Below are 14,808 nucleotides of genomic sequence, written 5' to 3' on the forward strand. Positions count from 1 at the left end.
AAGATTGTATGGTTCAGGTGTCGAAGGTCTTCCCAAACTTCAACATAGAACAATTGGATTCCTTCAATGAGGGCTAGAAGATGGTCGAGATTGTTAAGATAACCGAGGTCCAAGGGGTGAAGTTCCTTACCAGTACAATGGGCAAGAGATCACTACTACGGGGACCGAGGCTAGGGCCAAGGGGAAAACTGGGGATGCCTAGTCTTAAAAAAAAAAATTCTTCGTGATGATGTTTGGGCTTGTGTGCCCTTTTGATATTCTCTCCCTTTTTTTGTTGTTTTTTTTTTGTAAGGACCGATGAGCACTTTTTTTTTATACATGTATAGAAATGCTCATTAATACAAGAGACTTTTTTTTGCTTAAGTTTATTGGTGCCATTATACTTAGTGAAGCAAGTAGTTAATCTAGGCTCTTTTGTTGTTAGTTGAAGTGTTCGACCCTGGCTGAGGAGGCCCTTAACAATAAACATTAAATTAGGTAGCTGAGGTCCCAAGGCCTCATGTCTAACCGAGGGGCCTATCAGGCGTGTAACCTCAAAAACATTGTAAGCCATGGGTTGAGGCTAACACCTGAAGGGACTCTGGCTATATAAAAGTTTAGACTCGGCACATAAGTATAGAAGAAAAATAGAGAGGAACATTTGCTTTCATTATCATTAACCATGTACAACTTACAACATTGATAATACATTGAAAGGTTTTCTGAATTCCAGGTATGAGGTATTGGTTTCTTGCCAAGGTACTCTAGTCAAAAGGTGCCTAGTTCGGCTACTTGTCTGATTCTATAAGGCCCTTCCTACTTAGGGTTGAGCTTCCTGATGCCATGTTCAGGAATGATGACTTTCTTGAGGACGAAATCACCTTTCTTAAAGTGACGTTCCCTAACCCGAGAGCTGTAGTATTGTGCCACCCTTTGTTAGTAGGTGGCAACTTCTGATTGGAGCCTATTATTGGACATCTTCTAGCAGGTCGAGGTTGTTTTGGATTTCTTTACTATTATCGGCCTCGTTGTATGCCTCTATTTGAAGCATTGGTTGGCCGAGGTGTCATCCGTATGCCAAGTTAAATGGGGTCTCTCCCGTGGCCATTCAAGGTGTCATCCTGTAGGCCTACAACATGTTGGGTAACTCATCTACCCAATGTCCTTTGGCCCTATTCAGTTTGGTTTTTAGTTCATCCAGGAAGGTTCTATTGGTCACCTTAGCCAGGATGTTGGTTTGAGGATAGACGACCAAGGCGTTCTATTCTCTAATCCCCAAGTTGGTATACCATTTTCTAAACTTGAAGTCATCAAAATAGTGGTCGTTATTGGTGACTAGCATGTGTGGAATGCCAAAGCGATAACCGATGTTCTTCTAGAAGAAATTTTGCATGGTTCTTGCTATGATGATTGCCAAGGCTTCGACTTCTACCCACTTTGTGAAGTAATCGACTGCCACAATGAAGTGTCTTCTACTTCTTGTAACTGGAGGAAAAGGGCCAAGGATGTTCATTCTCCATTGGCAGGCTGATGGGATATGTTGGAGTGTCGTTGACATTGGTCACATCTTTGAACCACTTAAATTGCATCATTTTGTATGGAATGCTAGAAATATCCTTGCTTGCAAGGGCCCTGCCCCCAGGTGGTTGTTGCAAAGGCCTTCATGGATTTCTCTCAACACATACTCCCCCTTGTCTAGGCGTAGGCATTTGAGGTAAGGTAGTGTGAAGGATCTTTTATATAACTTGTCTTCCAATATGGCATACTGAGTTGATTGAGGTCTAATTCTCTGTGCTTCATTCTTATCTTATGATAGCTACTCATGCCACAAGTTGGCAAGTATTGGGTCCATCTAGAAAGGCTTAGCTTGAATTGAGAACAATTGCTTATCTTCAATTCTTGGGTATGCCAAATCTTCTATGTACATTGTATGGCCGAGAGCCGATCCCAAAAAGTTGGCTAGCTTGGAGAAGGCATTGGCTCCGGAGTTCTCTGAATGTGGCACCTGATGTAATATGAAGTGTCAGAATTGTCTAACTAGCTCTTGGACTTTGTTAAGATACTTAGTCATATTGGGTTCTCTGGCCTTGTACTCTTCATTCACCTGATTCACGACCAATTGTGAGTCAGTGAAGGCTTCATTATGCTTGGCTTTGAGGTCTTTAGCTAAAGGGAGGTTGACAAGAAAGGCCTTGTATTCTCTTCATTGTTTAAGGTAGAAAATTTGAACCGAAGCGTATACTCCAGCTTGTTGTTGTCTGGAGTTAATAGGACGAGGCCAGATTTGCTTCATCTAGTCTTGGAGGATTAGTCAACGTACAAAGTCCAAGTGGGCCAAGGTTCCTCTTGTATTGGGGCACTGTTATGATTGAAGGTGCATTCGACTAGGAAATCTGTTAGCACCTATGCCTCGATTGCAAGTCTCGGCTGGTAAAGGATATCAAATTCCGAGAACTCTTTAGCCCACTATGTGCTGGGCAACTAGAGTTGTTGGCCAATCACTATCCCTTCATAAGTGTGTTGAGAGTAGTTATGCTGAGAATGTGGTGTCCGCATTAGATGCCCCACAGTAGTGGCTTGTGGGGGTTATGCTAATGCCCTTAGATGAAGGCGAAGTGGCAGAAATACCCTTGAGTGGTGCCACATGTCAGCATTTGGTGAATTGGCCAAACATGCATATATACAAAAGAAATTACCCAACACTACCTTATGACATCAAACTAACCAGGTTTGGTCTTGGGATGACTCATTGTGGCTGAGTGACCAATTTACCGATCTAAAGTGACAAAATTTTATTTTTGTTTTGTATTTTTTTTCCTTTTCTAGTTTTTAATGGGCTACACAATAGACGATAGCCTTCCCCCAAATGAATTCGCATGGGCACCAGATAGAGCACACCCCACACCCCATAGCCCATCCTAGCCATGTATTGGGAACATCTCCCTATGACAACCATGTGAGATGTTTCCAATACATGCTGAGATGTGCATATACGGCAACGATGGGACGTGTTATGTGAGGTGTCAATCTAAACTCACCCCAAACCCCTAGATCATCCAACCTAGGTGAAGGCAAAACTCGATCCCAAGCCCCTACTATAAGACTTTTTTTGAAATACACCAGAAATGCACTACACACAACGGGGGGTTAGTGCATCCCAAAAATTAGCAAAACAAATAAGAAGAAGAGAAGGGGGGGAGGGAAGAAAATTAAAAGCAAAATAGTCCGAAGGAGAGATTTGGGCTTTGTGAGTAAGCAAATCCGTCGCTTGGTTTGCCTTTCGGTAAACATGGTGAAATGCAAATCTTCTAGTAAAGTAGTTCCTCATCCTAGTGTAGCTCTCAATAGTGCTTCTCAGCTTCTATAGGGGCTCCATCTTATGGTTGAGATACGATATGACCAACTTCAGGAAATGCTTGAAATTTCAAGCCACCTTAAGGGCTTCCTAAGCAGCCCAAGCTTCTGCTTGATTAATTGTACAAGATTGAAGTTTAACAGCTTTGGCATCCAAAATACGATCTAAATGATTATGGGCAATACAAGTAGTAGTACAAAAACCATCATTGACATGAGAAGCATCAAAATTGAATTTTATACTACCTAGGGCCAGAGATCTGATCCAAAGTCTGATATTATTTTTTTAGATTTAGATATCCCTATTTTGGATTTTTGGATTTTGATCGGATAAGATCGGATAAATATGTTATTTATATTGTATTTTTGTAAATTTTTATTATTTATTTTTATAAAAACACACACATATATATGATGAAAATAGTTGAAAAAAACACTTGTATTTTTGTTTTTCTTTATTAAACTGTTATATTTTCTTCTCATTTTAAATAATTATTATTATTTTTAAATTAAATCAAATAGAGATTTAGATATCCGACATTTTGATCAAATTCAAATTTGAATCAATACTTATGAGATCCGATCGGATCTTCAAATTGGATAGGATCTACAGTGTATTGGATATACCCTAATTTCAATCCGATCCAATCCGTTTGCATCCTTACAAGACTTTACCAAAATACGCTAGCTGGCACTCCTCAAAATTTGCAAATTTCATTGGAATGGGGTGGGGAGCCACTCCCCATCTCCATGGGGATCCCCACTCCCTATGATTTTATATAATGCCAACCATTTTGTTTTTGTTTTTATTTTTATTTTATTAAAAAAATTTAAAATAAAATAATTAAAATTCATAGTCATATTAAAACAGATTTAAATATATTCAATATATTTTAAAAAATATTAATACACATACATACATTCATACATATATAAACGTATGTGTACATATATGCATATATATTAGCGAGGATCTCCACAGGGGGATCAAGGTCCCTCATAGGGTAGGGAGTGCTGTCCCCATCCTCACCAATGGGGACGGAAATTTCTCCATTCCCTGTTCTGTAAAGGAAAAATCATTTCCATCCCCACCCCATTTGGGGTGGGTCCCTACAGGGGTCAAGAAATGGGACAAATTGCCATCCCTAATATTCCAAATACATCCTATAAGAAAATAAATTTATTGACATAGAAGAACAAGGGGATGTTTGATGATATGGTTGCTTTATTTTTACCATATCAGCAAAAACAATATAATTTTAATCATATAACAGTTGCTTTTGTTTTTAAAAACAAAATCATATTTTCTAACATCCCCCTAAGTTGTACAGAAAAAGAGTTGAGAGAAAACTTGTGAATTCTCTGTTTCAACTGGACCCACTAAAATATAGAGTCCATGGTCAATCCAAATGTAAACAGATGGAAATTCGTATCACCCTTAAAAGAGTCAAGATCTGCTATGATAGAATGCTTCTCACACCAACCTCACAACGCCTTACAGTTGCATATGGGAAACATCTTATGTATTATTGTTTATAGGGAGATGATTACAATTCAAGGTGGAATGGGGCTGTGAAGTTGGTGTGGGGTGCGCTCAGTGATGAGCAAATCTAGATTCCCTTAAAACATCAGAATGCAATTCAAATTCAGACAAACGGATACGGTTTGTAACCCCAAGTTTTAGACACCAAACCATTTAAATAAAACTTCTGCCGACTGATTATTAACCCACCGGATCGCCAAACCGATGGATGGTATGGATCGGGCCAAGATTCCGGCCGCATGACCTCTCTACATGACCCGATTAGCGTTTTTTTTTTTATTTCTTTCACTTTTGGTATAAAAGTGATGAGTTCACGGAGATATTTTGATAATCAGCTGAAGGTTTAACTTTTACGAAATACCAACTACCAAAGCAGAGTCGAAGGGGGCATTCTGCATTCTGGTCTCAAACCGGCGTTACATTGCATGTCAAACTCGGCTTCCCAAGCTGTACGTTTCCTTGGATTGTCAAAAATCTCCTTCGATTTAACAAAATACCCGCTGGCTTACGTTTGACCAATCCGTTCAGTCGGCGGGCCCCACCACCGGCGCTTCACAGTTCACACTGCACACTTGCACAATTGAAGTTCCAGTGCTTCACTTAATCACTTGTGCACATGTGTGGGCCACACCTGTTGGTTGGCCACACCTGATCGTTGGTTGGACAGTTGTTTACTCTACTATAATACAATACCCCCTCAATTTAATATTTTAAAAAAGCCCCACCGTTCGATTCACCGGATGGTCACTGTACAGCTACGACCCATCATAAAAATTACTGACGTGATTGAAGTCATCAAAGCACGCAAATGATTGAAAAGTATTTGACTTGAATGATTGCAGATGTATATATTACTTCCTTAGTAAAATCCAAAACTGTATCGTGAGTAGGGTTTATACAAGGAAGTAACACCCGATCCAAGCTTGCTTGCATGAAGTTTTCACACGTCAGATTGGAATATTTTAAGGGCGTATGCTGGAAATAATGCTTCATGCAGTAGGTGAATCATGAGTGTGGGCATAATTTTGAATTTTCCCCGTTGTAGAGTAGACTTTCTTCTATTATTATAGTGGAAATGGTTGGGAATTATTTCCCTTTGAAAATTAGAAAAATTCTAGAGAGAGAAAGTGGCTCAATTATTTTTAGTTTCTAGAGAGAGAGAGAGACAGCGGGGAGTCTCTTTTACTCTTTAGTGGGGGTTGTTGATTCCTGCTTTTCAACCGTCCAATTCAACCCCCCGTGGCTCCTCGCCAGCCATCCAATCTGTCTTTGTATCGGTGGTTTCTACCTTTAACTCACGTATCAAATACTATTTTTTGTATTATTTGATTCAATGCCTTCACATGAACGATCGGTTCTTCACGTCCCGCTGGGACCCATTTACAGATCGATCCAACGGCAGAAAGGCGCCCATTTCACTGGGGCCACACTTTGTATGGTGGATGTGGGGGCTCACTTAGCGTTTGAGTATATGACAATGATCAATTTGACCGAATAAATGGTTTATTGTTATCCGGAGCAGAGAATCTTTCCTTCTCCATTACACCTTTCATGTAATGGGAAGGCTGTTTTTCTTTGATCTGAGTCATCTGACTGCATCTTTTCATTTTAATGGTGGAGCCCACTGGTTAGCATAGATTTTAGCCATCCATTTTCTTCCTCTTGTACTGGCGATGTCTGCGCTAAAAAAAGGAAATAAAACCGGAAAATTAGGGTTAATTCTGGTTGTTAACTATCGAACAAAATTCTGATGAAATCCAACGGTTAAAAGTAGACTGGCTCTGCTGTGTGAAAACAGAAGACTTTCCAACTGGGGGCCAGACATAACAAAGTCAATCCCGATAATACTGAATATCACCTCCATTATTTCGTTTTTAATTTTTAATTACTGAAAAGATTTGTATCCGTTCGATTGGATGAACGGGGGATTCAACGTTTGAGGATTATAGTTTTGCTTTTTATTTAAAATTTGATTAGTATTTAATAACTCCCCGATTGAAAAGGAGAGAGTGAACATAGCACATAGCAGCTCGTAAATAAGTGAATGGAAGGTTGACTAAAAGGATAGAGCTGTGGGACCCATGTGCACCGCAGTTGGGAGTTGGGACGGACTGGGAGAAGCGAAGGTTCGAAGTTCAAGGCAAATAACAAACCGGTAACCGACACGTCACCGGTAAGAAAGAGAAGTCCGAATAGAATTAGACGTATGCGAGAGCTGGAAACTCTGGAGTGGCGGGACCCATTGGGAACCTTTGAATATAAATGGAAGGTTAGAGAGGCGGAACAAAGAAGCCTCGCCTTCTGTGCTTGCAAGAGAGGTTGAGAGTCCGGTCACGGCGAAGATTTCCGAGGTTTCTGTTTCTGTTTCTGTTCGAGCTTAGCGACTGCGATTTTAATGATTTGTCTTGGTGATAGTTTAGGGCTTCTATAGGCAGTTTGTTTGGTTTGGAGAGTGGTTTTGGTTGTGGTGAAGATGGGAGGCGATAAGGCGATCAGTCTGGAGGAGATTAAGAATGAGTCTGTTGATCTGGTAACCGATCTCTTCACCTTGTTTCTTCGTCTGTCTTGTTCTCCTTTTTTTTTTTTTTTCTGGCCGGATTTTTTTCACTATTTTTTTTTTGTGATAGTTGAATGAGAGTTGCAGTAGGGTGGGATTTTTATTTTATTTTGGTTGAAACGGTAGTGTGGTTGATTCTGGTTTAAATCTTCCTTTTTTTTCTTCTTTGAGTTATATGAAGCGGTTTTGGTGGATTGATAAGTTGAAACGAGATCTGTAGAGGCTTAGAGTTGATTTGCTTCTTTCTTGATTATTCAGGATTAATGCTGGATTGCTTTTGCAGAGTTGCAGTAGAAGTCTAGTTTTGGGTCTGTGTATAAATCTTCTTTGAGTTATATGTTTTCTGTTGTTGTGTTTGATCTGCGATCTGATGTTTGTTAGAAGGAAGATTCGTCCGATTCAGCATCTTCTCTTCAACTTGTTCTCAAAAGCATCTTTTGGGAACTACTTTACTCTTTTTTATATATTCCTCACGCCCGCATATTTTCTTATTTCTACTCTTTTTCTTTTCGTCCCCGGCCAAGTGGACGTCGGAATCCGAGAAATCCTTTCCTTTCTTCTGTTTATAATTTCAGATTTGCTGCTTGCCTTTCATTTTTCTTCTGTAATGGCGAAAAGAATGATCTCAAGCTACTATCTGACTTCTGTTTTTTCTCTTCGATTTTCATATCCATTTTTCTTTGAATCGAACAGACATCTAGATTTTATTTATCATGCTCGAAGTCGTTGTTCTCATATGCTTCAAATTTCAAATACAGTTGAGAGAATGTTTCAGCACTTCATGGAATTTTTCCTTCTCAGCAAAAAAAAAAAAAAACGAATGGGATTTTTCTTCCGAATATGGAATCGTATTTGATTCAACCTATGGCTGCGAGATTTTTTGTTAATTCCCTTTAAGCTCAGGCTATTTTCCGCAATGACCGCGATTTTACTCTCTCTCTTTGTAGAAACAAGTCTACTTTCTCAGTGGGATAAGAAAGAGAAAAAATGCTTTCTCAAATAAGTATTTCTTACTTTTTTCTACAATATAATTGTCGATTTTTCACATTTACATTCTGATTCCTCTATAACTATGTTTTTGCGAATTCGTCCTTACTCGTGCAACGGTGTTTCTGAGAGAAATTCCTGTATCACTTCTTTACATGCTGGTTTTGCCTTTTAGGGATTTGGGTGCGAAAGGGTACTTCCGTGGTACTTTAACTGTTAACATCTATCTCTGGTTTTCCTTTCGACGTATCGGCAAAAATAATTTATCGGCGATTTGTCGTTATTATCGTCTCAATTTCTTAAACCTCTCTTTTTTCTGGCATACGAAAAAGAAATATTATTATATTATCAAAAATCTGCATAGGCCATATTGACCGGAGAAACCTTCGCGGCCTTTCAAGATCTAAACCCCCCAAAAAAAGAGAAAAAAACAAAATCATATAAAAAGGCTTCGGAGGAAACGCCATCCCGGTTCATAACAAGCCACGTGAACTCATAAAAAAATAAATAAAAATAAAATAAAATTCATAAAAAAAAGATAATGGAGAAATCCCAAAGCATCTGGTTTCGTATGTAATTGACGAAATCACCCATGATTTTTTCGGTTTTTCTCTTTTTATTTTGTGGTGAGACATTTATATTTGTCTTTTTCTGGAACGTCTTTTTGTCAACTTGAATATTTCCTTTTTTTATATTTTTTTCATACTTGCCTTTGCCAAGTGTGTAAAATCTTTTTTTATTTTTATTTTTATTTTTTGATGGCTCGAGTGTAAAATCTTTGTGTCCAGTGAGGCCAGTGGCTTCAATCTATCAATAGAAAATCCTCCTTTTTTTATCTTTTTATTTTTTTTTTCGAAACTCCTCTTCAATGGAAAAGTCTCTTTTTTATTTATTTATTTTTTTTCTAACCAGTATGTTCACCCTGACGATGGAAACTCTTCTTTTTTTCATGGATTGAAGCGAGGGGAGAATTCTAGTAATTGCTCATTTGTACATATAAATGGCTTAACAATTAAAGGGTGATTAATCAATTGCAAGGGTAACGAATTCTGAGCTCCGATTGTGTGTATACAGGAACGAATTCCAATTGAGGAAGTTTTCGAGCAATTGAAATGTACCAAGGAAGGTTTAACCTCGGAGGAAGGGGCCAACAGGCTTCAAATCTTCGGGCCCAACAAACTCGAAGAGAAAAAGGTCAGTTCTGTTACAAGTAAAACTTTTTCGATTGTTTTTTTTTTTCCGTCCCATTTTTGTTTTCACAAAATTACGACGTCGATTTAATGGCCTGATGTTTCATAAAATAGGAAAGCAAACTTCTCAAATTTTTGGGCTTTATGTGGAACCCCTTATCATGGGTCATGGAGGCCGCGGCTTTGATGGCTATTGCGTTAGCAAACGGTGGAGGGAAACCCCCAGATTGGCAGGACTTCGTTGGTATCGTTTGTTTGCTGGTGATCAACTCCACTATCAGTTTCATAGAAGAAAATAATGCTGGTAATGCCGCAGCAGCTCTGATGGCTGGTCTTGCTCCAAAAACTAAGGTAAAATCATGGCCAGTACATAGAATGTTCAGATGGATTTATTTTATTAGGTTTTAGTTTTAATTTATTTTGTTTGATGAAATGTTTTGTAGGTTCTTAGAGATGGTCGATGGAGTGAGCAGGACGCTTCAATTCTTGTCCCAGGAGACATCATCAGCATCAAGTTAGGAGATATCATTCCTGCCGATGCTCGTCTTCTAGAGGGTGATCCTTTGAAGGTTGACCAATCTGCTCTGACTGGAGAGTCCCTCCCTGTAACAAAAAACCCCTCCGACGAGGTGTTCTCTGGTTCCACTTGCAAACAGGGTGAGATAGAGGCTGTCGTCATTGCAACAGGTGTCCACACATTCTTTGGAAAGGCAGCACATCTGGTGGACAGCACAAATCAAGTTGGGCACTTCCAGAAGGTGCTCACAGCAATTGGTAATTTCTGTATTTGCTCCATAGCTATTGGAATGATAATCGAAATCATCGTGATGTACCCAATTCAGCACCGCAAGTACAGGGACGGAATTGACAATCTGCTGGTTCTTTTGATCGGAGGCATTCCCATTGCTATGCCCACTGTTTTGTCCGTGACCATGGCTATTGGATCTCACAGACTCTCTCAGCAGGGTGCTATTACCAAGAGAATGACTGCCATTGAAGAGATGGCAGGTATGGATGTGCTCTGTAGTGACAAGACGGGGACATTGACCCTAAACAAGTTAAGCGTTGACAGAAGTCTTATTGAGGTATTTGCCAAGGGAGTGGATAAAGAGCATGTGATCCTGCTTGCTGCAAGGGCATCGAGAACTGAAAATCAGGATGCCATTGATGCTGCGATCGTTGGCATGCTTGCTGACCCGAAGGAGGTGTGCCTCGTATCATACTAGATATCTTCTAATTTACTTTATGTTGTTGACATTTACATTTTCTCTGTTGCGGGTTTAAGACTTCATCAACGACAAACTCTTATTTGGTACATATTGTGCAGGCACGAGCTGGTATTAGAGAGATCCACTTTTTCCCATTCAATCCAGTGGACAAGAGGACTGCCTTGACCTATATTGATGCTGATGGCAACTGGCATCGTGCTAGTAAAGGTGCTCCTGAGCAGGTGAGTTTGTTATTAATTTTCTCCCTTTTTTTCAAGTGACAAAGTAATAAAAAAAGTAAGATCACCTCTGATTCTTCTGTTTCAATATTCTGAGGAACAGATTGTGACCCTTTGCAACTGCAAGGAGGATGTTAGAAAGAAGGTTCATATGGTAATAGATAAATTTGCTGAACGTGGTTTGCGGTCATTGGCTGTTGCAAGACAGGTTTGTAAGTTGCCTGCTGTGCATTCTTTTTCCTTTCAAACTGAATATATTGCTGATATTTTATTGGGTTTATGAATTGTTTGCAGGAAGTGCCTGAGAGGACAAAGGAAAGCCCAGGGGCCCCATGGCAATTTGTTGGTCTCTTACCTCTCTTCGATCCCCCTAGGCATGACAGTGCAGAAACCATCCGTAGGGCTCTCAACCTTGGTGTCAATGTGAAGATGATTACTGGTAAGCTTGGTCTTCATTTTCTAGTGACCATGTTCTTTATGTAATCAATTATGTTGTTTTTTATTTTTCTTCGAATGCTTCAGGGGATCAGCTTGCCATTGCTAAGGAGACTGGACGGAGGCTTGGAATGGGAACAAACATGTATCCTTCCTCTTCATTGCTTGGCCAAAACAAAGATGCCTCTATTGCAGAGCTTCCTGTAGATGAGTTGATTGAGAAGGCTGATGGATTTGCAGGAGTATTTCCAGGTTAATCCCTTATCTAATCCTGATTATGAAAGAATGCATTTTCATTCTTTTGTTTTCATCATCTAAAACTGTAATTTTTTTTTTCTGTTGCAGAGCATAAATATGAAATTGTAAGGAAGTTACAGGAGAAGAAACATATTTGTGGAATGACTGGAGATGGAGTGAATGATGCTCCTGCACTGAAGAAGGCTGACATTGGAATTGCTGTTGCTGATGCTACTGATGCTGCTAGAGGTGCTTCTGATATAGTTCTCACAGAACCTGGGCTGAGTGTTATAATCAGTGCTGTGCTCACCAGCAGAGCTATTTTCCAAAGAATGAAGAATTACACTGTTAGTCCTTGTCATCCCTCCTTTCCCCTTCCCCCTTTTCCTTGAGATCACCAAACTTTAGTTTGCTAACAATAACCAAATTTGGTTCCCCTTTTCCACTTTTGCAGATATATGCAGTTTCAATCACAATTCGTATTGTGGTAAGTAGGCTTAAAGAAAATGTGTATTTTTTATTTTGCCTTTCTTTTTCTCCAGACCAATAAATTTATCCCTCCCCACTACTCTACATGCAATAGAGCACCCATGGTGGGTTAAGCTTTGTTGATTTCTTAATTGGTTCATGGACTAAGTTGGCTGAATCCAATCCCATAACTATAAAACTGTACTTTTTTATTAATATTATTTTCTAATTCCTTCACAAGGACTAATCAATACCCAATAAAAGGACAAAATGTTAGGTTAAGTTTGACTTTCAGCGAAGTTGTATCCTGGAGCCCTATAATTTGCCACATGTTGCTCATTCAAAGGACTAAAGTGGTTCATTTGTTCAGTCCAACTCCAACCATTTAATTATCTTGAAGTTGGTTGTTTTGCTACTCATCTGTCTGATTTGTTTCACCTTTGAATGGGTTCAATGCTTATTTTTTGATGTGTGGATTTTGAGTTTCATTTTACACCAAATAGAAGGAAAGTAAGAAAAGAAAAAGAAAAAGATTATTTGCTCCACCCTGTTGTTAATTAGTTGGTCATTGTCAGGTGGCAACTCTGATTGCAGTCTATGCCAACTGGGGTTTCTCAAGGATAAAGGGAATTGGTTGGGGTTGGGCTGGAGTAATCTGGCTTTACACTATTGTCTCCTATGTCCCACTTGATATCATCAAATTCTTTATCCGCTATGTCCTCAGTGGAAAAGCTTGGGATAACCTGCTTGAAAACAAGGTATATTTCTGTACAATCTTCATTGTTTGGCAATTGTTAGTTAATCAGTTAATATATGATTTTGAAAACAAAGGTTTTTGTAATCCAATTGATGAGCTGCTTTCTTTCTGAAAACAGACTGCCTTCACTACCAAGAAAGACTACGGAAAAGAGGAAAGAGAAGCCCAATGGGCCCTTGCACAGAGGACTCTACATGGTCTTCAACCTCCAGAAACCAGTAACCTCTTCAATGACAAGAGCAGCTACAGGGAACTCTCTGAGATTGCTGAGCAGGCCAAGAGACGAGCTGAGGTTGCAAGGTATGGAATCCTGTTGATTCTCATGATATGATGACTAGCATCCGTGTTTCATTTTTGGAAATTGATATTTTGAAGAGATCAGTTCAAAAAGATTCTGTTGGTAATCTGGCCAATCTAAGGCCAAGACACTTTGAAGTCCTAAAGCACAAAAACTTTTGTGGCTCTGTGCTAAAGTACAAATCCAAAATCTCTAGCTAATATTTTCTGATACAGACAGGACTCTATTTTATATCAAAATAATCTTAAAATAATCAATTTATCAAGACAAATCTTAAAACAATAAATTTTAAATCTTAACAGATGTCAAGACATGTATTTGAAATAGGATTGACTATGTCGGCATTTCTAAGAATGTAGTAGCCTGGAAGCCATTTTTGCTGCTTGTTCCTGGTTTTGATGATCTGACCATCTGGTCTGGTCTGAATCTGACAACACTGAGATTTACAAAAGATTAATGGTATATTTTGATTAATTACCAGTTAAATCATGTTAGCATTCAACAATTGAGATCATGTCTTCCAAATTCCAAATCCTCTTTTTCCCCCTTTTATTCTTTTTATTTCTAGAGAAAGAAAGGATGACACTTTCTCATACTATCAATTCTTGGTGTTTCTAGGCTTCGGGAGCTGCATACACTCAAAGGACATGTTGAGTCGGTGGTGAAGCTCAAAGGGCTGGACATTGATACGATTCAACAGCATTATACAGTCTAATTAAGCAAAAGTAACTTGGTAAGCGAGGAAGCCTCAGGTTCCCTCCCCAATGTTCCCCTGCGACTATATTCGAAGAAAAGAAAAGAAAATGAAGGCCTAACTAGTAGAGCGTTTTATGGATAGAGAGATGTTGGCTCGCTGTAATTCTTGTCACAGTCTACTTTTCTTTCCATCTATTTTATATGCCAGAGGAAGGCCTGTCTGCTTTCTTTTCCTGATGTAAGGGCAAAATAACACCTCCCACCCTCAACAGTTTCCTGTTCCTTACCTTTTTCTTCCTTGCCAGTGTTCATGTTATGGTTGCTCTCTCAAGAGAGACTAATTCGGTTTTGTCACCTTTGGAAAGGTCAAACTCCAGTCAGGATGGGAATTGTAACTTCCTAAACTATGATGATGAATGCAGAGTTTTATTTGCTATCATGTTATCAGTCTTTGGCTGTGTTGTATGCCTTTCTGTTGATTTTTCCCTTACGGCTCAGTTCGGAAGGAGTATAAGAACAAGTATGTACGGTACAAAATATAAGGTTTTGCGCTCTACGTATTTGTATTTGTACTCCTTCCAAATGGAGAGAGCCCATACAAAAACTAGCACTGAATTGCCTATTGAGAGGGTGATCTCCAGGCGTCTGTATTGAAACTGGTTTAATTATGTCGCAACAACAAACAGACAGTGGTGTTTTGAAGGAAATGCCGCAACAACAAACATTTCTTGCGTACTTATCATTGGGAGATGCTCCTAATACACGGTTGGGATGTGCTGTGGGGCATTGTGTGGCGCTGATGCAAACTCCTTTAAAGCTTAAATTGATCAGCATCATCAAAGTTGCAACTAGTGGTCATG

General features: G+C 39.3%; 1 protein-coding gene across 1 annotated transcript; it reads left to right on the top strand.

Moving 5' to 3' along the window:
* The first annotated feature begins 7,161 nt into the window (after window positions 1–7,161).
* Window positions 7,162–14,387, top strand: LOC148843831 (plasma membrane ATPase 4-like). The gene is made up of 13 exons (XM_088959457.1): window positions 7,162–7,406; window positions 9,495–9,614; window positions 9,725–9,961; window positions 10,054–10,815; window positions 10,938–11,060; window positions 11,161–11,265; window positions 11,352–11,496; window positions 11,580–11,744; window positions 11,838–12,076; window positions 12,184–12,239; window positions 12,757–12,955; window positions 13,073–13,254; window positions 13,871–14,387. Exons 1-13 carry the CDS (start codon window positions 7,350–7,352, stop codon window positions 13,965–13,967), a joined length of 2,487 nt encoding a protein of 828 aa, XP_088815583.1. The 5' UTR covers window positions 7,162–7,349; the 3' UTR covers window positions 13,968–14,387.
* Window positions 14,388–14,808: the final 421 nt, after the last annotated feature.

Source organism: Nelumbo lutea, chromosome 8 (genome assembly GCF_056320005.1).
Source record: "Nelumbo lutea isolate HS-2025 chromosome 8, American lotus-T2T, whole genome shotgun sequence".
NCBI classification, from domain to species: Eukaryota; Viridiplantae; Streptophyta; class Magnoliopsida; order Proteales; family Nelumbonaceae; genus Nelumbo; species Nelumbo lutea.

Bases quoted from the DNA above. Each gene is read 5' to 3' on its own strand.
- LOC148843831 (XM_088959457.1), top strand. From the start codon at position 7,350: ATGGGAGGCGATAAGGCGATCAGTCTGGAGGAGATTAAGAATGAGTCT. The intron at 9,615-9,724 runs GTCAGTTCTGTT...TTCATAAAATAG, and splicing joins ACAAACTCGAAGAGAAAAAG to GAAAGCAAACTTCTCAAATT. The intron at 11,061-11,160 runs GTGAGTTTGTTA...TCTGAGGAACAG, and splicing joins GTAAAGGTGCTCCTGAGCAG to ATTGTGACCCTTTGCAACTG.